Genomic DNA, 21,327 nt, shown 5'->3' with positions numbered 1-21,327 from the left:
TATTTGTATGGAGAGGCAATCCGGAGAGACCAGCCGGAGCGCTTGGCCTGTCAGTCAAGGCTCGCGATGCCGCTGCACCGGTAGGAATCATTTTGACAGAAAATTGCATATAAATTGAATCATTTCAAAATTAAGAAAGGGAGATGAAAGCAAATGCTTCCGAAATGAGGTGCCACCGTCGAGTCGAGACGCGCAGGGTTGAGCCTCAGTAGCCCTGCGGATAGATCCCTCCTCCGGCACTCGGCTGTGGTGTGCCCGTGTCTGCGCCGAGGCTAATACTAGCTTATTGCTAATTTCCTAATATTACTAATTATATTAGAAATATTACGTTATTAGCTGCCCCGGGGGACTGGCCTCAAGGAAACTGTTGTAAGCTGTCAGTCCAACACTGAGTGCCCGGGACAGCTGGGGGGTCGGTGAGCTTGGCGGCAGCAATGGGGGGATGCAGGGCTTGGTCTCCATGCCCGTTTCTCCCAGCCAAGGCTGGTGCAGAGGTGGGGGTGTGCTGCAGACGAAATCAGACTCACTGCTTTTGTGTGTAACCCTCCATCAACTTCTTTTCTTAGCTATAGTTTTGAGTAGCAGCAACAGGCGCTGTGAGACATACCATATTAAAAATAATATGCACTCGGTGAACCAAGGGGGTGTGAAGGCACTGGGGCTAGCAGAAGCTGGGCAGAGCATCGTGTTGCCATCATTGCTTACACCCAACGCTTCGCACGGCCCTGTGAAATGTCACTGTGGGACTGTGCAGGGTCATAGAATCATAGAATGGTTCGGGTTGGATGGGACCTTAAAGATTATGCAGTTCCAACCCCCCTGCCATGGGCAGGGACACCTCCCACTAGACCAGGCTGCTCAAAGCCCCATCCAGCCTGGCCTTGAACACTTCCAGGGATGGGGCATCCACAGCTTCCCTGGGCAACCTGTTCCAGTGCCTCACCACCCTCACAGTAAAGAATTTCTTCCTGATAACTAATCTAAATCTAACTTTTTTCCAGTTTAAAACTGTTACCTCTCATCCTATCACTATACTCCCTGATGAAGAATCCCTCCCCATCTCTCCTGTAGGCCCCCTTTAGGTACTGGAAGGCCGCTATAAGGTCTCCCAGGAGTCTTCTCTTCTCCAGGCTGAACAACCCCAACTCTCTCAGCCTGTCTCCATAGGAGGGGTGCTCCAGCCCTCTCATCATCTTCATGGCCCTCCTCTGGACCCACTCCAACAGGCCCCCCTGCAATGCGGAGTCGGTGTCAGTGAGGTAGAGTGGGACTCAGAGATGCAGGAGCCCTTTTCTGGCCTCTGCCACTGCCCTCCTGTGCTACCTTGGTCAAGTCACTTGTCCTAGTTTCCCTCAGCCTCATCCTCTTCACTTTTTAGACCATCATGTCTTCAGTGTCTCTCACAACGGTTTCTACCATGCCTTTGTTTGACTTAGAAAAATGTAAAGATCGGTAAAGAATAATGCTGACCAGCCCCATCTGAGTTACAGTTTCCTGGACGAGGTCATTGCACAGGTTGGAGAGCTGAACCCGCTCCCGATGCCTGAGACGGGGAGGGGGTTTCCTGCTGTCCCCAAGCCAGGCTGCCAGGGGCTGGAGCCAGCACGGGGCTGGGGCAGGTGATGGCATCTCCTGACACGCTGGGGGACCGATGGGTTTTGCTTGGCCATAGCCCAGGGCTGGAAGCGGAAAGTTTTATGAAGGAGAAAAAGAATGCTCTGCAGCCTGGCAGCTGCCTGTGTGCCCTGCTTGGCCATGGAGGGCTGGTGAAACCTGTTGCTTTCCAAAGCAATGCCTCCAGCCTCCTCCTCCCATAGGCCTGGAGAAATGGCCTTTAGGATGCACCCTACCACCAGGCAACGGGCAGAGCTGCGTTGGCCGGGCACCGCAGGGCTCCCCGTGCCACAGACCTGCCGTGAGGTGCTGGTGGGTGCCAGGGTCTCCTTCCCCTGGCACTCCGGAGTCACCCCTCTCCTGGGTGCATCAGAAAAGCAGGCGCCCGAAGCAGCACCCTAAAAATGGTGTTAACCCATTAATGCCTTTTAAACAGGTAAGAAATCTCCCAGTGCTGCATCCGCTCCAGGCATGGCACTGATGTGGAACAGCTCTGTGCTGGGCTGTTTCTAAAAGGCAAAGAAATGTTAATAAAAATCTGCAAAGGGCATTTTCTCAGGCATCTGTGAGCATACCTGGGATTTGCTTTCCCTGCTCCGTAGCTGACACAGTCCCTGGGGCTCTGCCTGTCCCTCTGCTTGTCCAGCAGCAGGGGAACTGGGAGCAAATGGGCTTGGGAAGAGCATGTGTGTCTTCAGCCTCCTTTACCTCTGCCTCCTGGCTCAGACTGGCCCTTGGTATTAAAAAAAAAAAAAAAAAGAAAAAAAAAGAAAAAAAAGCGGCAAGAAGGGCTTTTATTGTGAAAAAGAGACTCTTCAAATGCCTGTTCCCCCCTTCCCAGCCTCTCCGCTCCCCTCCCCACAGGGAGGTGGGTCTGGGATGAGGCAGAGTTTGAAAACTCGCAGATGAAGTTTGAAGGGTGTCCTCCCTCCTGGGGGAAAACCAGAGGCACCCTCCGGAGTGTCGTGGCAGGGACCCGGCAGCCCCCCCCGGCAATGCAGAGTCAGCTGGCAGGGATTGCGGAGAGCCTGGAGGGGCACCCCTGGGTGACAGCCCCCGGCTGTGACTAGTTGCTGGAGGATTTTTTTTTTTTTTATCATTGCAATTTTTTAAATTTTTGTATTTTGTGTGGGTTCCTGGTGTTTGTATGGAAGTGCCGCAGGCGGCTGGCACCCGGCTCAGGAGGTGACCCCGTGCCACATCGCTCGCGGGTGGTGAAGCACACGAGGAGGAGCGCGGCGGCCAGCACTGCAAGACATGGTAGGATTTGAAGGTCTCCTTGCCGAGCTGGCGACGGGAAGCGACACCGGGTCTGCTCAGGGACACCAACCCCATGGGACAAGGTGTGAGGCTGTGTCCCGGCTGTCTCCATCCTGGGGGCGAGTCCAGTGGGACCCCTGGAAGAATTGGGGCATGGGGAAGGCAAGCAAGGCACAGACCCGCTCCGGCACATGTCTGTCCTCAGTAGTACCAGGGGTGGACAAAGCAGATTGTAAGGACGCCCGTAACGGCAGTGCCTGCGGCTGCGGTAGCTAAAAGCACTGCTGTCAGCCAAGGGAGGGGATTACGCTTCCTCAGCCAAAAATCTACCTTTTTTTTAAGAGCCTGGGTGGCTTCAGGCAGGCGAAGAGCTTGGGGCAAAGGCAGCAAAGTGCCTTGGAGAGCACAAAGAGCCCCTCCTTTCTGTTTGGTTCTCCCAAAGCGCAGCACTTTCAGCAAAAAGTCACAAAACGGCCGGTTTGGCAAGGGAAGATGCCTCCCTTGGGGGAAACAGCGTGTTTCCCTGCAATAGCAAATTTCCCCACATCCAAAGCACATTTCAAACCTTGGGGTGATTTTTCATGTCATCAAGTTTTAGTGATCGAGTTTGGGACATCCCTTGGCAACCAGCTTCCATCGAAGCAAGCACGGGCCAGCTGAGCTGGGACGGGTTCCCCACCGCTCCCTGTCATCGCTGTCCCACCGGGGGACAGCCGGGGCGTCACGCCGGGGGATTCGCAGCAGGGGAGTGGGGGGGGTCGGTCTCTGCCTCACCACCTCAGCCCTTGCAAAGCTCATGTTGGGCAGGGATTGCAAACACACGTGATGGATGAGCTGAGGAGGCGCCTGGTGCTGCTGCCAGAAACTGGTGCTTTGGTGTCACTTGTGTTGCTGAAATGGTTTTATGTCCTCGAGAGCGTGGTTATGACTCAAAGCAACTCTGGGAGCAGTAGGACCGTGACAGCCTTCACCAGAGTGTGTGTGTGTGTCTTTACGGGGGACACTGATGTCGTGGTTTATAGTTTCCATCCTACAATTTGCACAGGCTGTTTTGAGTTTCTTAATTCATGAACTTCAGCAGCAGGAAAAAGACTGGGACTTTTGTCACCCATTGTGGGGCTGGGAATAATTCCTCCCTGTCAAATCAAAAAAGCAGGGCTGCTCTCCCCGCACCAGCCTTTTGTCCACAGTAATGCTTTCCCGTACGAGCCTTCACTATGAAGCCTTTCAAAGACTATCTAGCCTGTGCCAGGTACCTGGTGTGGTCTCCACTGCAAGAGAGGGGTATTCAGTTTTTGCCAGGACTTCAACGTTGCCTTGGCAAGGGGAGGTCTGGTTCTGCAGCCCTTTCCCCTTTGTGAGCTCCCGTATTGATTGCTTTGATTTCACCCGTAATCCGGGTTTGCTCTGGGCACCGGTCACCTGCAGGCAGGGCAGTGACGGTTGAGAGGACCAAATTCAGGCTGTGCCCTAAGCTGATCATCCTGTTGCTTCATTTGCAGCAAAACCCTAAGCGAAATAGTCAAGCCCATTTTTGACTTCTTCCAAAACCACCGGGAGGGTGACCACTTGCAGAAAGCCGGAGAGATCCCAGCTGTGAGTTTCGCTGTCAGCACGGAGCGCTCGCCTGCAGCCGGCTGCCTGTCGGATCGGGCCGCTGTGCGTGCCCGACCTGCCGGAGCAGTGAGGGCTGGGGGGGTGACCGCATTACAGAAACATCCTCTTTCTTCTGGTTTCAAAATCTGCCAGCGAGTCATTTCCAACTGCTCCGTCGCTCGCCTAGTATGAGGCAGTCTAAATAAGAGGGACTGATTACACTTTGTTAATCCGCTGGCATAGATGCCAAATACCTTAATTACCCCTTCTGGTTGAAATACTCAATAACTCCTGTCCGCCTGCAGCTATTTCTCTTACCCTGAAGGAAAAGCTCTTTTTCTAAGAGCCGGGTCGCACCGGTGCTCTTGCCATGTATATTCTGCCCGCTCGCCCTGTGGGGTTCGCTTGGAGAAGGAGAAGCGGGAGGCTGCCGGCAGGCTTTGCCTAGGATGGGATCCGCGGGACACAGGCAGCACTCAGAGCCAAGCAGCGAGCAGCTTTCTTCCCCTTTTTTTTTTTCTTTAAAAAGGGATGGCTCAAGCGGAGGAAAAAGGGGTTACCTCTCTGCAACTGAGGCCAGGGCTTGTATGAACAATTCCGTTTTGAAGAAAGCCCGCAGGGCTGAAAGGCCCCGCTGTCCTCCTCCTCCCTCCCCTTTGGAATCCCACGAATGCGTTTTCCTGCTCTCCAGGAAGGGAAAAAAACCTGACAGCCAGCTCGGGGAAACCCAACCGGCCGACTTGGGCAACCTCCGCTGAAGTGCCAACAAGGGAATGTGGCACTGGCCCCTGCCACCGCCCCTGACGCGAGTTTTGCAAGTCCTTGTTGGGCACCGAGCAAGCGCTCCTCTTCCCCGGTGCTGGTCCACCCGTTAGAAGTGAAAATTGAAAATAACTGGATCAAAATTCCTCCCTCCCCCTCCCCCCCAAATATTGATAAAATGTGACCCCCAGTAAAATAAATAAAATGGGACTGAGTGCCAAAATATGTAAGAAAGTTTTAGTAGCTTTTCAGGCACTCGTCAGCAGATTGGTAAACTTCATCAAGAGTGAGAAAGTAATAAAATTTGTTCTTATTTTAATGTGTTCCTCCCCATATTAAATGCAGCCCAGAACAAATAAGATGTGGCTTTCTAACACTTCTGCTCTTCGCTGCTGCTGCGCGTAGAGGAGCTGAAGCAGTGCAGCCCTGCTGGGGCTGCCAAGTCAGAGCTGCTGAGTGGCCCAGAGGCCACTGTTTGAGGTGAGGGGGGTGGTGAGGAAGGGCATCAACCGTGGCTTCCAGGTTCCTGCTTTTACTTCCCCCGGGTTTGGGAATCCCCCAGGAATCCTTAGCGTGAGCCACTTGCCGCCGCTGGAACCGAAGCACTGAGGAGCAGAACCGTCAATTCCCGAACGCCGCAGGGAACGAAGCGTATTGTTTTTCACCAGAAGAAACCAAGGCGTTTCAAGGCAGTTTGTGCGTGGGACTCGAAGGGAAGGAGCCCAGCCCGTGGGCCGCGGGCTGCTGCCCTCCTCCAAAGCATCCCCTGCACAACCCCTCACAAACAAAGGCAGGACTGTTCCAAACGAACGGGAGCAGGAGGCACAGATGTTGCACAAAGGCGAGCCACATCTGTTTCGCCGGGGAAGGGGCCCCCTTCTTGCTGTTTCAGCAGGCAGATGGGAAAACCGCTCTGAAAACCTCTGGAGCTGAGTGCAACAGGCTGGCCGGGAAACTGGGACGAATGGGAGGAGGAAAAGGGAAACCTGGCAGGATCCTGCGCGGTGGCGGGGGGAGCGACGGTCGCCCAAAACTGCTGCTCTCCTCTCCCTCCTGGATGTCCCTGCCAGGATTTCTAGGTTGTGCTGCTCTCACGTAGGTGCGAGGGTTAGAGGAACGAGCCGAGCCGGCAGAGAGGAGGGAAAATGCGGAGGACTTCCCTCGTCCCGTGATGCTGGCAGGGCAGTGGTGCATCCAGGGCTGCCCAGATCCTCGCTGCCTCCTGTGAACACGAGGTGCTGTTTCGGGCCCGCAGTGACCCCAGTGGCTTGGGTGCAGATTGATATTGCGTAGTGCAAGGCTTTTCGTGGTGAAAAGTAATGAAGATGTTTGCCCATGTAAATGGCAGCAGACCCGGGCGTCTCGGTGATATGTCCTGGAAAACAACCAGCGATCTCTTTGGAGATGTGTCTCCAAGAAGCAGAAGACCCATCTAAGCGCAGGAGTCCGCAGTAAAAACCCTGACTCTGAACTTAAGCAGGAGAAGGCTGAGGCATCCGAAAGCTCTTAGTTTGCTTACTTTAAGCAAAAGAAGTATGGCATCCTGGAGAATGTTTATTTTTGTGGTGCTTTGTGTTGACTTCTGGGATTAAACTGGAGGGGTCCTGAGCTGCACTGGTCATAGTGTTGGGATTAAAAGCATCCTGTCCATCCCTCACCGAGCTGAATATTAACTTCCTGCAAGCCAAAAGATTTACACAGTGGGAGCGAGAAGAATTATGAATCTTTCCTTTTTCTCAGTGAAAATCACACATATTAGGGGTAAGGACAGTGTCATCACAGGAAGAGCAAGTCCCTGCCGGTACCCTGCAGGGCTTTAGTCCATCCCAGGTGCAGGATGCAGCGTGTGTCCTCTCTGGGTCCCCCCAGGTGGCAGCCCTGCCCTCGACTGCATCAGCTGTACCCTGTAGTGTCGTGTCCTCCACCCAGGTGATGGCCGTCCATCTCCTCCATGGTGTTCTCCATTGCCTGCCCCAGGTCCTCCGTAAAGATGCTGAACAGGTTGTTTGGGATTTTGGGAGCCTTGCTGCTCTTGTAGGCTGCCTCTGGGGGTTTTACAAGCTGGGGTTTCAGCTGTACTTGTTTGGTCTGTATATCAACTGGGACCAGCCAGTGCAACGGGAATGGCACCGTTACGTACAAGCGCTGGGATTTTCTTATGGCGCAGGGCAGAGTTTCCAGCACTGACTGAAGATTTGTTCAAAATGGTCTTTTGGATGATGGGGTGCGTGAGTAGAGCCAGTTATTACTAGAGAGAGGCTGTGGAGCTGGAGGGTTTCAAGGTTTTTACAGTTTGCTGCCCCAACACTGTAGCAATAACTGGGAAGAAATGTGAAGGCAACGTTATTTTAGAAGTTAAAGGAAGCATGTTGGAGCCATCGCTTTAAAGTCAGTGCTCAGAGTGAACGGTATCAACACCATTTCACCCCTTTGTGCTGCTGCTGGAGTGTTGTCCCATGCTACTGCAAAGCACGCTTGTCTCGCAATTAGACTACAAATTATCCCCTTGAGACAGAAGCTTTGCAGGCTGTCCAAAATTTAGCAAAATACAGCATGCTTTAAAGTCTCGCCCCAGGCAACTTGACTTGGTTATTTTCTGGTTTGGTTTTGGACACGCTGGTGGGAAGGCTTGTCTGCCAGCTACGAGGACTTTGCTGACACTGCAGGGAAAGACCCAGTACCATGTGGCGATGTATCAGGTTCCCGGGCTTCAGCTGACCCAGCATTTGCTGTAAATCCCTTGCACACGGATTGTGGGAGTACGGTCCCCCTTCCCACCTCTGCAGTGCCTGGCTTCAGCTTCCCAAGCCACTCGTGAGGAGCAACACATGGAAGCGGGTCTGCAGGGGCATCTTGAGCCAGCAGGTAGTGCGAGCTGCTCACAAACCCCTCACAAACAAAGGCAAGACTGTTCGGAATGAACAGGAGCATGAGTGGCCTTGCAGTATCTGAAGGGGGCCTACAAGAAAGCTGGAGGGGGACTTTTTACAAGGGCATGTAGTGATAGGACAAGGGGTAATGGCTTCAAACTGGAAGAGGGGAGATTTAGATTAGATATGAGGAAAATTTTTTCACTGTGCAGGTGGTGAGGCACTGTGACAGGTTGCGCAGGGAATCTGTGGCTGCCCCATCCCTGGAAGTGTTCAAGGCCAGGCTGGATGGGGCTTTGAGCAGCCTGGTCTAGTGGGAGGTGTCCCTGCCCATGGCAGTGGGGTGGGAACTAGATGATTTCTAAAGTCCCTTCTAACCTAAACCGTTCTATGATTCTATGATCCGTGCCCTGGCACCAAGCAGGGTGGCCTTCAGGGTGTCCACAGGGTGCCGAAATGCTGTGGGGTCATGGTCCTACCCCCTTGAAGGGCATTTTGGAAGAAAAAACCTTCATCCCTGGTGGAAACAACCCCTGAGACACAGCTGGTGCAGGTCTGCTAGGAGTTATGGACACTTTGATGGATCATAAGGCCACGTGAAGGGCTGTCCTTTCTTTGCGCCCCGTGGTGGTGCAGGTGCAGGTGGGTGTTGGTGGGACCCATGTGTGGGGGGAACATAATGGCCCGCCTTGGGGCCGTCTGTGCAGGGTGAGCTCAGCCAGAGCTACCTTTGAGGCTGGTGGTCATAATTTAATAGCTGTCTTTAGTAAATTCCCGCTCTGCAAGCTATCTGTCTTCCCCGAGCAGGATGATATAGGAAGGCACTTAAGCACTTGAATGATGGGCAACGGACACTGCCAAGGATTTCCTTCTGCTCAGGCTTGCCCAGAGTCACTCTGGGGATAGAGCAGCTTTGTGTCCTTCCATGTCCTCAGCACGGTTATGGGTCCCCAGCAGCGAGCTTAGCCCACGTGCCATCCACTTGCAAGCCAAAAACCTCCTGGTTTTGATCAAAACGGGCTGTTCCCCTCCTGGATCTGGCTGACGTACCTGCTCTCAGCCTCTCTCCCCGACACGCCGGGAGCTGCCGTGAGCACCACGTGTTGGGCGCAAGGCTCTGGAGACGTTCCAGGAGGCGGTGGGCAGCCAGAGGAGGTTTCCCGGTTGCTTTTCAAGCAGTCTTTGTTAAAACTGGTCACGGCGGGCTGCGTCTCCTGCTGCCCAGGAGGTTTTGCGGTTCATCAGCCGGGCAGCGAGCACAGTGCTGGGAGGGTAAGTACAGCTCTGTGTCTCGCACCGCCCCCCCTGCAAAATACACCCTGCACAGTGTGCATCCCGATAGATGGATATACCTGCCTTTAATCTGCTCACTGGACAAAATCCTCTGAGCTCGGGAGCCTCGGGCAGGCAGGCAGACGAGAGGGACATGGCCACAGCTGAGCCATCCCGGCTCCCGTGGGCACCTCTTTGGGATGAGGGGTTTTGCTGCTGGAGGGGTCTGGTGATGGCAGTGCAGGGGCAGGAGCACTCTACTGGATGCCAGAGGAAAACAGGGATGAAACCCACTTTTATAGGCCACGTAGTTCCAGGGCATCTCTCTAGTTTTAGGGCTGTTTCTTACATTCTTGGATAATGAAGTTTGGGGTTTGTTTTTCTTTTCTTTCAAGCTCAACAAAGCCAATTTGATGCACTTTGAAAAGAAATTGAAAACAGGCTTCTCTGCTTCAAATTCTGCCAAGGTTCAAGCGTCCCGGGAATACCATGTCAAGGATAAAACCCTCCCAACCACACTTAAAAAGCTTTATCCCTAAGCGGCCAAGGCTGCACAGGATCTCCACCGTGCCTTCGGGAGCCCGGGCCGTGCTGTACGTCCCCCTGATGAGCGAGGGTATATATTTTTTACTTATTGACATCCTGGAACAAGCAGTACCTCTCTTAAGCCTTTTTATGGGTTTTGCCTGTAGCTTGTCCCCTGGGATATGGACCTAATTTCTGGAGAAGACGTGCTGTACTGTCACCATGTCAGGCTGGCAAAGCAGAGCTCTACGTATGGTTTGCATTTCAGGCTGAATCGAAGCCATACCTTACACTGCAGCATTTTTTTTTTACAGCATGGGCTCAGAGAAAGTCTCTTTGGAAAAGTATTTAACCTGGCCTTCTAAATACAGTATTATTTCTGCAATGTTATTATTGAATTTGCAATACCGACTGCCAGAAGTTACGCTGAGACCGTGCTTGCACTGTTTTCTTTTCTTTTTGTTGTTGATGTGGCAGGGAAGCCCCAAGCGGGGCTGGGGAAGGGAGCCCGCGGTGGCTCTCGCCCAGCTTCACAGCGCAGGATTTCCAGCTCGGGGTGGGAAAGAAACGAAGCTCTAACTTGCAGTGCCCAAACCCGAGCTCGCTGACAGAGAAGACGAAGTGGGTTTGGACAGTAACGACGCTTTGACCACTTGGTCTGTAAACTGACTTGACATTAAAAACCAGCAATCCTTGCCATCCATTTGGCATCCACGGCTCTCCAGCTGTGGATTAAAAAGGATTTTTCCTGCAGTATTTCCAAGGTTCTCCAAATGGCTCCCTCATGCACTCCCCTGCCCCAGGATACTTGGATTTTTGGCAGCCCACGGGTGGTGTAAGCGACCAAAGGGTTATTATCAGGGTGATAACAAAAAAGATGCCCCTGTAAATCCTCCGTGCAGAAGAGGGTTATACGGAGGGTTTTGGGTGGGCTGTGTCCAGGGAGGGTAGGATGGGGGAGATGCTGGGAAAAGTTGCCCAGGAAGGCGCGGATTGGGAAGGGAACTCGGCTGGATGCAGATGGGAGTACTGAGATTTACAGTTAATCCTGTCCATCGGGATTAACTCCATAGATGTCATTGCAGTTAAGACTTCGAAGTTGGAGGGACAGACAGTGATGCACTTACAGTGATGACTGGAAAGGAGCATGGATATCGGGATATCAGGATCTGGCCTTTTTGCGCCACAGCATTATTTTACGATGGTTAAACTATGATTTAGACATTGAACTCGCTCTCTGAACGGTTTCACCCTGGACGAGCTCCTTTTCACTCTTGAGCTTTTAAGGAAGAGCGAAAACGAGAGGTACCCCGGCAGGTCCCGCACCAGGCAACCCTGGTTCCCACAGAGGACGATGTAAGCCATATGTGAGCAAAGAATTTGGCCCAGCAGGTACATTTTGCTGCACTACATTGTATTTCTAGGAGAGAAACAATTAAATGAGAGCTATAAAGCTGAATCACTCGAAATGCATCATCACTACCTCTTAATAAAGCTGCATTAAGTCCGCTCAGTCCTTGAGAGGGAGACCTCGAAGGGAAACCCCCACGGCTGCTGCCAGCGAGGTGGTGGCTTTGCAGCTCTTCTCGTCTGCCTTGGTTGATGTAGTGTCTTTGGGAGAGAGGTGGCTCCTCACCATGGGGCCGTCTGAAGCAACGTCCGCGCAGTGAGGGCACAAAGCCTGATGGATTTTAGGATAGTGTTGGATCAGCTTATGAAAGGGTTCATGCATTGGGGTGGCCTGGGGCAGCTCCTCTTGGTTTGTGAGTTGTGCTGGTGGTGGATCCCTGCAGCCGGCGGGAGCCTGCGGTCCTAAAAGCCCTGTGGCTGGAAATGTTTCTGCTCGCCCAGCTGCCTTCTGGAAGTCATTCTGGCTGCTGGCTCTCACCCCCCTTCCCCAGCTTTTTAGCTTTTTTTTTTTCCAAGTTTTTCCTCTGATAAACAATCTCTTATCCCTCCTTTGGCACTATATTGTCCTGCTGTGTCTGCCACGGATGTACTTTTGCTTCCAAAACAAATAATTGCAAAAAAAAAACCCCTGTATCTACTTGAATATTGCCTCGACTTCCAACGTGGGTTCGAGCCGCTTGGAAATGCCTGTTGTGAAGCAGAGAAGCAACGCCAAGGTGACTTTTGCTGCTCCAGCCCCTGGAAGCGCATTAGACCGCCCGATCCTGGGTGAACAAGGCATGGGTGCAGCGTGGCCCGGGGATGGGGACCCCCCCTCAGTCCCTCGACAGGGAAGGTGCTGTGCTCAGGGCAGAGCTGGCACCGTACGCGTGGGATTGCGTTGGGCCAAAGCGGAGATACGTTGGCTTGGCAATATGGGGAGACTTGCACAGTATTTGCTCGTAACTGCCTTTCCAGCCTATATAATTTTTATAAGTCCCTTCAGAGTAGAAAGTATGACTAAAAGGAGGAAAAAAATCACATGTCTGTACAAAGATATATACATGAAAACTTGGTATTACCCATCTAAAGGCAGTTTCTTAGTGCTGGGAGTCAGAATATTTTAGGCTTCAGATACAGCAGTTTGCATCCTTATTAAATACAGGCTGCCACAGCCCCCGACAGACACTTGGAGCTGCCTTGCTTTTGCCGGATGCAGTGGTGGGCAGAGCTCCAAAGGCTGTGTCTCAGCACACATTGAGATGCCCTCTGAACAAGGGCACGGGGATCCGGGTTATGGGTTGGGCGTGCAACCAGGCTAGGAGCCACTGAGAATGTCCAGAGTAAGGTTTGAAGACAAAAACCTCTTAGGAAATGGAAAGCATTTGCCTCCAGCCAGGAATTTGCTCTGCTTTGTTCTAGTTCTTTATTTTTTTATTTATTTCTTGAGTCTTTAAAGCAAAATATTTGAGCATGAAGAATTCATCTCCCATAAGGTGATCCTGTACACCAGTGCTGCGGATGTGGCCACATTGATGGTGGGTCAGCCCTTGCTCTGACCTGCTTCTGAAGGGACTGTGGCTAATTTCTGGCACAAACCGTGCCACCAGCGGTAACTCTCCTGCTACAGGGCTGCGGAGGCAGCGAGCGCTTGGGGAACACCTTTCCCAGGGATCACACAAGCAGATGTGGGGCTGCTCCTCCAAAGGAAATCTCTTTAAGGTTATTGAGAGCTCTGCCTGGGGAGGTGGGCACACGGGTCTGGGGGATCCCCAGCCATAGCACCCCATGGGGACCCCCAGTAATGCTCTCCCTTTCTCTCCCCGCAGGCCCAGCGACCGTGGCGAAGGACGAGACTGAAGACCCCCGTCCCGGCAGCCCTTGGGGTGTTGCTGGCCCTGGCCTTGCTGGCCCTGGCCCGCCTGCCCCCATCGCCGGATCGGTCCCCCCACCTGCCACCAGCATCGTCCCCCCCAGTCCCCCGGCAGGAGGCAGCTGTCCCCCTGTCTGGGGGACGAGCCCCTGGCAAAAGGCCCCCTGCACCCCCTGCATGCTTGCAGAGGGACCAGCAACTGGTCCAGGGCAGGAGGCGGCGACGAGGGGTGGCAGGGGATGCTCCCCCATGGCTGTCCAGCGATGACATCCAGAAGATGCAGCTGCTGGCTAGCGGGCAGGTTGTCTCCAAAACCCGCATCCCGGCCCACGGACAAGTCCTGCGAGTGGGGCTGCGGGCTGTGGGGGATGCCGAGGGGGACGCCTCGCGAGCCAGCCCAGAGGAGGACTGCCGGGATGGGCGCTGTGGGCTCATCAAGCGCCCCGGGGACCTCTACGAGGTGCTGGCCTTCCACCTGGACAGGGTGCTGGGACTGAACCGCAGCCTGCCCGCCGTGGCCCGGCGCTTCACCAGCCATCTCCTGCCCTACAGCTACACGGACGGCTCCCTGCGACCCATCATCTGGTGGGCACCCGACCTCCAGCACCTGGAGGATGCTAACAACGACCAGAACTCCTGTGCCCTAGGGTGGCTGCAATACCAGGAGATGCTGCGGCCCCACAGACCGACGCTGGCAGCTGGGGACGGTCCCTGCTCCAGCATCCCACGTGGCGAGTGGAGCCGTCTGGCCCTCTTTGACTTTCTCCTCCAGGTAGGGCTGGGGTGATGGAGACCACTTGTCCCACCAGCTGTGCCACCCTGGTCCTCCTGTGCCTTCCTTGTCTGACCTTGGCCTCTTCCTCCTCTTCAGGGTTGCATAGGCTGCGGGTAATTGGGATGTATTTTCCCTCATTAGCTAGCGGGGAGCAGGGGAGCTTTGTGCAGAAGTGGTTTGGCCCAAGCACAGTCTGTTCTTGGGACTTGCAGGGAAATGCAGGCAGATTTCGGATGTGGCGAGTCCGCTCTCAGGTGGGCGAGCTTCCCCCAGGCACGGCTCTGTCGGCTCCGCTTTGCACAGATGCCGGCAGCCGCTCGAGATGGGGCATCCGTAGGGACAAGCAGCGTGTTCTGCATCAGCCCCATCAGATCCAACTCCAGGGATGTGCTGCTGATTCTGGAAATCAGGAGCCCTGCCCCTTCCTACAGCACTGCGTTCCTCCTCCTCCTCGGGATCCTACCCTGCTGCTACGAGGGATTACGACAGTGTCCCAGAGAGTTATCATTTTTTAGAGAGCAGCTGTGAGGAGGCAAAAGTGTTTTCTATGGAAAAAAGCCTGTCTAGGCACCTTGGGGCTGGAGCTTTGGTTATCAGACAACGGGAAACAGCCTGAAAGGGCAAGTATTAAAATAAAAAAAGAAAGAAGCAAAGAAAGGGGGGAAAAAAAAAGGAGACTATTAAAATATGTGTTCTCATTATTCTCTCTCTTTTTTTGGCAAAGCCTGACCATTAATCTTTATAACCTCAGACTACGGCTGGCAGAGGCGGAGCAGCCTTGGCTGGGCTTGGAAATATTTTAGCTTGAAACAGCCAGAGAAATGCGAAAATTAACCAACCCCCTCCCCTTCCCCAGGCCAAAAGGCAGTCGAGTGCAATGGAAAGGTTGAGTCTCCAGGAGAATGTATCTAGTTTTAAGCAGACTTTCCCTCAGAGGGCCAAAGCAGCGCAATGATAAATCCAAGGGCACTCCACAGGTTTTCCTGAATGACTCCAATGGGATCCTCCCATGCGGAAAAGCCAAGTAAAGGTAAAGAAGGCACCAAGTCAGCAGGATGTTATAGAAGTGAAATAGCATCCTTCAGAAATGGCTTCAGCCTCTCACAGCCCTTGCTGGGGAAGGGGAAGCTGTGAGCTTTGAGCCCTGCTGTACGCTGGCATTGAAATCTTGGTTGCTTTCTTCAATTAGCTTTAAAATTGGGCTGCTTCTGTATTGATTTCTCTGGGTGTTTGCCATAAAGGAAGATCCCTCTAGGTGCAAAGCTTTACCGGGGGCAAAACGTCGAGCCTGGTGGAAAGGCAGCAGCTGCTGATGGCTTTGTCCTATGCTTTATAAAGGGCCAAAAATACATCAACTCCAAAGCCCTGAAGCTGCGTCCCTACACTACACCACCCCCTTCCCAGCCAGGGGGGAGAGTAAGGCATTTTTCCCTGGGGGAAGCCATCCCAGGATGAGTCGTGTCTGGAAAGCCGTGTCGGACCCAAGGGCACACTCTGGGGTGGCCGAGCTTTGTGTGGGACCAAAGAGGGGCTGAAGGGGAGCTTCTCATGGGGCTTCAACTTGGATGGGAGAAGGTGTGATTCGCATACTTGTGTTCCAGCAGTAAGACCCAGTGTCCTGTTCATTACAGCCATTTATGCTCTGGTGAGGAGAAATTAATATAAATGACCCAGAGAGGGCCAGGGGGAGGGAGGGTTCATCAACATGTCAGGGGCGCTCTCAGCATCTCCACAACTGGCTGGTCCACCTTCTGGGGCTCCACCTGGACACCAGGTCCATACTCCACCTCTAACCTCTGTAGGTCCAGCATCGATACCCCTCAGTTTCTTAGGTGCTTGCATGAATGGAGGCCTTGAGCGCATTTAATGTCTCTGTAAGTCATCTCAGGTTGTCTTCACCTTCTGTGCAGCCTGGAAAATAATGCAGCAGGTGAGGGAAACTGGTGTGGTGAGTTTTCCAGCAGGTAGACCAAGGAAGTGCATGGAGGAAATGGGATGTTTTCTTTCATTTCAACACATTTTGTGTCAAAAGACACTTTATCACGTTTAACTGGTGAGTGTCCCGGTGGAGAACTGCTGAACTGAATCCTTCATTAAACATCAGGAAAGAGAGGGATTTGTTAAGGAGCTCCGCTGTGGGACTAATCTTGCTTCTCAAAGGGTTTTTAATATAATGGCCATGGAAACCAAACTTTGTGTTTCTTGCAACATCTTCTCCAGCGCTTGGTTAGTGTTTGAGTTCAGACTGAACTCCCTCTTGAGGCACAGCCTATAATTGATAAATTTTCCTAATCGGGCTGTCGTTGAATAGGCAGCTTCCGTGGGTCACTTGGTTTCCAGCCAGTCCTGTAGGTCTCCCTGGGTTTACCTGAGACCTGCTCCAGCCCTCCCGGCAGCTCCAGCAGCCTCTCTGCACCCTGAACCCTGACTCCTGGGTCAGCACCAGCAACTCCAAGCAAGCAAGCAAGTCAGATATCTTCATCACATGCAATTCACGTGTCGAAAAATATATTTATTTTATATATATTTATATATATATTTAAAGGAGATTTTAATATATGTGTGTATATATATATATATGAGGTTTTTTTCTGCTGTAATGTTGTAAATGGGCCTGCAGAACTGGAGGCAGTGTGGCAGCCCCCCCCTGCACAGCCTTGGGGAGGGCTGTTGACAACCAGCGAGGTCCCATCTGCCCCACAGGCCACCGCAGAGGATGCTCTGGCTTCTGACAAAGCTGAGGAAGCTTTGTGAATTTTTATCTTTTAAAAGATCTGTGATTTTTATCTTTTAAAAGTCCCTCGTTGCTCTGAGGGTGTGGGTGAAACACTGGAAGCTGCCAAGGAGCACCAAGGGTTTTCTGCAGGGATTTGGGGTGGGAAGGGAGGGGGGAGCTTGACAGCCTTGACAACGCAGAGCCTTAGCAGTGCCTGCAAATAATTAAACACAAATCTAGTTAAAACTAGTCACCATGGCCTAACTTAAATGTCAGGCATGCTCTGTATAATGCACAGATTGCTTTTTCCCTTGCCAATCTTTTTCCATTCATCTTCTTCCCATTGAGAGCTGCTCAGGTTGCCAGTAGGGATGGATGAAAGGGCGTATATGAGCTGGGAGCCAGATGAAACCATCATCCAGCGCACCAAGACTCAGCCCAAGAAAAGAAAAAAAATAATCTCTTTCTGATGTTTCAAAACCTAGGTTTCCTTGGGTGCTTTTGTGTTTTGTTTTGGTTTTTTTTTTATTTATTTTACATTCATCACTTTGCACATTTTCCCTTGTTTTCAGCTGGAAGCACGACCTGTTTGCTCTGTTCAGCTACAGGGTGTGGAGGTACCAGGCACAGAAAGCCTGTCACCATCACCTTTGTCAGTCTCTTCTCCAAGCCAAGGGGGTTTTGCAAGTCATCTCAGCTTTTGGAAGTTCCCTGCCTCTCTCTCACTCATTGGTGTATGCAGCTTTTCCATTTCATGTCTACTGAGGATCCTTAGAAACTTGTTGTTTTCCACTGAGCAAGAAAAGTTCGCAACCGGACCACCCCGTCCCTGGTGCCTGACCCTGCTGAGGTCCCCAAATGTCTCCCACAGGTTCATGACCGCCTGGACCGTTACTGCTGTGGGTTTCAGCCTGATCCCTCTGAGCCCTGTGTGGAGGAGAGGCTCCATGAGAAGTGCCGAAACCCGGCGGAGCTCGTCCTCGTTCACATCCTGGTATGTCCCCCTGCTGCCCAGGGGCTGGCTGCTTTGGGGTTAAGATGAAGGTGCCTGGGGAGACCTTGCAAGAGGGAAGTAGGTACCATGATGATGCTGGATCTGTGGTGGGAGGTGCTCCTCAGCCTGAAAGAACCTGGGTTTTGGCAGCTGCTAGGCCCCAGATGCTCTCAGAATTTCTCAATGCATTAAAAAAACAGCCTAAACCGCCAAACTGGTGACTCCCCACAGTAAGTGAACTTCTCCTTCCCATCCTGCTGACAGGTCCGAAGGAGCTCACCGTCCCACCTGGTGTTCATCGACAACGCAGGCAGGCCACAACACCCCGAGGAGAAGCTCAACTTCAGGCTCCTGCAAGGCATAGACAGGTAGGAAGGGGATGTGCACCTTCCTGGGGATGTTCCTGGGTGAGGGCTGAGCTTGCACTCATGGGATGGACAGCAGTCCTATCTGCACACCCTTGTGCCACTCCTGCCCTCCCCAGTTGGGGACCCCTGTGAAGCGAGGCCACCTCTTACCCAGCACAGGACAGGTGCGTGGGCTCACAAACCCATCACATGTGCCCTTGCCCTGAAACTGGCTCTTCATCCTGCTCTGGGTGGTTCATGGCCATCTCCAAAGCCTATTTTCCCCTCTCTAACTGGCAGCTGCATTTCAACATTTCTTGCATCATTGCCCATCAAGCGTTTGGCACATTATCGGTCTCTTGATTTGAAGCTCGTTTGGATCCGTTTCTGATGGAGCTGTCCTGCATGCTCGCTGTGAGCAGAGTTTTAAGCAGGAGGCTCCTCATCCCCTGTTCCTCTGGGTGGACGTGCATTTCTTCTTGAAGAACCGGGGTGGCCTTTGCTCGGCTGCCCTGCTGCTCCCCTCCTCCCTGCTCAGCCTTCCCTGGGTAACCCCTTCCCTCCCTCTCTCCTCTGCTCCTCCGCTGCAGCTTCCCGGCGGCGGCGGTGGCCACGCTGCGGTCGGGCAGGTTGCAGAGCCTGATGCTGGAGTCTCTGCGCATGGACCGGGACCTCTGGGAGAGCCAGGGCGGCGCCGAGGGCCTGAAACCCCTGCTTCGGACCATCGACAGGAGGGCACACGTCCTGCTGAGGTACATCCAGGAGCACAACCTGACGGTGTTCGAGGACTCACCGCGCTGAACCGAACTCTGGCCGGCACGGAGCGCCTGCCTTGCAAATCCCAGCGGCGATGGATGTACCTCACCCCCTCAGGGTGGGCCATGTGAGACTGTGTGTGGGTGCTTGGCTCTCCAAAAGGTGTTCCCACCCCCTTGTAGGATGTCCTGGAGAAGGAGACGGGATCATGGGGAGTAGAAAAGAGGGGGAGGAGATGTCTCCTGAAACAATCCCCAACTGCTTGAGAAAGGCAACAGTCATCAAGTAATGGTCTCAGCATGGACCTTTACTAGTCCACGGTGCCTTCACCACCCCACTACTGCAGCAACTTTGAAAACTGGAGGCTTGGACAGGTTGAACAGCCTCCAGAGACCCTGGGAAGGGTTAAAGAATTGGTGAGAGGCACTGCTCAGAGCTGTGTGAAGTCACTGGGAGCCTTTCCATGGCTTCCACTGGGCTTTTTGATGATGCCTTCGCTGTTGCCAAAACATCACAGGCAGAGAGGCTGGAGCAGCATGGGGGAAAGCAGAGGGGAGCTTTCTAAGTGGATTAAGCAGGGACAAGTCGCCCAAGCAGCGCTCTGTCTCCCCCCCTGCGGAGGAGGTGATGGGTGCCTGGGAGCGAGTGTAAACCGCTGCCCGGAGCTGGGGCCAGGTGGGACCCTGGACCTGGCAGCAGCTGCCATCACGGACCCTGTGGTGCCGTCCCCGTGTGCCATGTGCCATCCCTCGGCAGGCCAGGGCTGCTGCCAAGGAGCATTTTGAATGTGGGATTTGAAGGTTTCAATCTCTCGCTCGCTCTTTCCTTTCACTGTCAGGGGGTTAAAACTCCAACCTACCCCGAGCTCCGCCGCTTGTGAAAAGCGCTCCCGCCTGCTCTCTTAGGCACGGCTGTGCAAAACTCTTTCCAAGACTTGCAAAAATGTCTTCTAACAAAAATGCCAGGCTATTTCAGCAGAAGGCAACTGAGTGCAAAATGCTTTCTGAGCGTGCTGGCACCTCCAGTGGAACCCAGCCTGCTCCTGTCACCTCCATATGCTCTTGCCCAGCAGCCCACTGTGATGGGGCACAGCAGCAGCCCAGCCAGGCAGGTCCTCAACCGTCAGGGCTGAGAGATAATTCAAAAGCAAAATGAACAGGTGGAAAAAAGATCCAGGTATGGGCTCTGTCAGAGCCTCTCGCTCTCCGCAGTGTCTTTCGCAGCTGAGGCATGCAGTTAGTGTTTGCTTGCCAGGAGCAGCTGGTTCCTGGCCTGTGGGCTGATCATTTGCCACCGGGGGAAGGCTTTTTAAAGGGGCTTCAGGGAGAAACCCTTCGTTTCTCCAGTGCTCCAGCCGAAGCTTCCATGCCTGAGGCACCCCCAAGTCACTTCTGCCTTTGGAAAGTCTTAGTGAGACCAGCGTGGCCATTCGCACGATGCTGCTCTCCCATTGCCTTAGCTTTGGAGAACACGACCACCCATGCAGTGGGAGAGGCAGAAAAGACAGGCATTGATGCCTTCCCTGCTCCCTCCATCCTTCTGCAGTTTTAGAGCCTGCAAGGGGATACTTTAACACCCATGCTGATAAGCACAAGCAATTACCTTTTTTTCCCTTTTTCTTCTTGCTTAAGAGAAGACGAAGTGAGATTTGGGTGACACGAGTCAACAAGAGCAAGTGCTCTCAGAGAGCATCGTCACTCGACATCGTGGGCATATCGGCATCCAGAGCGCTGGCAGCATCTTCCTGGAGTCCTGCCCTCCAGCTAGCCAGGGAAAGCCTTTCCCCCAGCACTCTCTCCACCCCATGAGTTATCACCCCGTTTGCCGTGCCACGGGGTGGATGGCTGTTGGGGAAGCCACGCTAAAGCCCAGCTCCTGGGGATTCATTATCGGGAGGTGAGTTAGGCTGTAAGCACGGAGGAGAATGAAATAACTGATCCTGGGTCCTGTGAAAAGCAATGCACAGGCATAGCCTTATATACAAAGGAGACTATAAAGGCCTATATAAAGGAGACTAAATGTAACATAATTAAGTCCAGAAAATATGCTGTGAAAAACTACCTGGTAACAGGAGCATTAGTTAGGATGTGTGGCATCAGTCATAGTCTTGTTTTTCTCATTAAAATGAGAAATTTCATTAAAAGAGAGGTTGTCATCCCACGTAAGCCAAGTTCTCAGCGAGAAGTGAGAGGAAGGTAGGGCACTGCGTGGTGGCCAAAGGTGTTGACTTGGCCGTGCTGGAACAGCAGCTTTTGCCTTGCCCCGGGTTGCATCTCTTGCCTCCGGTTGCATCTGCTTGACCTTAACGCTGCACAAGGTAGTGGGGATTTTTCTAGGGCATTTTGCATTTCCTTGGTGTAACATGTAAGTTTGCTGGCTAAACACGTGCGGGAACATCTGTAAACACTTATGCATGTGAATAAAAATCACTCTTGAATTAACAAGGAGCCTTGTATGGATAAATGAGAGAAGCAAAAGCCGTGATGTTGCTGAGACTGATCATTAATCTCCTCTAATTAGTCATTTTTTCCATGGGCTTGTCTACGTAGCCAGCAAAGTGCACAGGCTCTGAACTGTG

General features: G+C 53.0%; 1 protein-coding gene across 1 annotated transcript; it reads left to right on the top strand.

The window, feature by feature from the left end:
- The first annotated feature begins 66 nt into the window (after positions 1–66).
- Positions 67–21,148, top strand: GASK1A (golgi associated kinase 1A). Its single transcript, XM_063324066.1, has 6 exons — positions 67–80; positions 8,019–8,097; positions 13,118–13,933; positions 17,524–17,646; positions 17,911–18,014; positions 18,584–21,148. Exons 1-6 carry the CDS (start codon positions 67–69, stop codon positions 18,792–18,794), a joined length of 1,347 nt encoding a protein of 448 aa, XP_063180136.1. The 3' UTR covers positions 18,795–21,148.
- The last annotated feature ends 179 nt before the right edge of the window (positions 21,149–21,327 follow it).

Source organism: Chroicocephalus ridibundus, chromosome 2 (genome assembly GCF_963924245.1).
Source record: "Chroicocephalus ridibundus chromosome 2, bChrRid1.1, whole genome shotgun sequence".
Classification (NCBI taxonomy): domain Eukaryota; kingdom Metazoa; phylum Chordata; class Aves; order Charadriiformes; family Laridae; genus Chroicocephalus; species Chroicocephalus ridibundus.
This window is presented reverse-complemented; position numbering and strand designations above follow the sequence as displayed.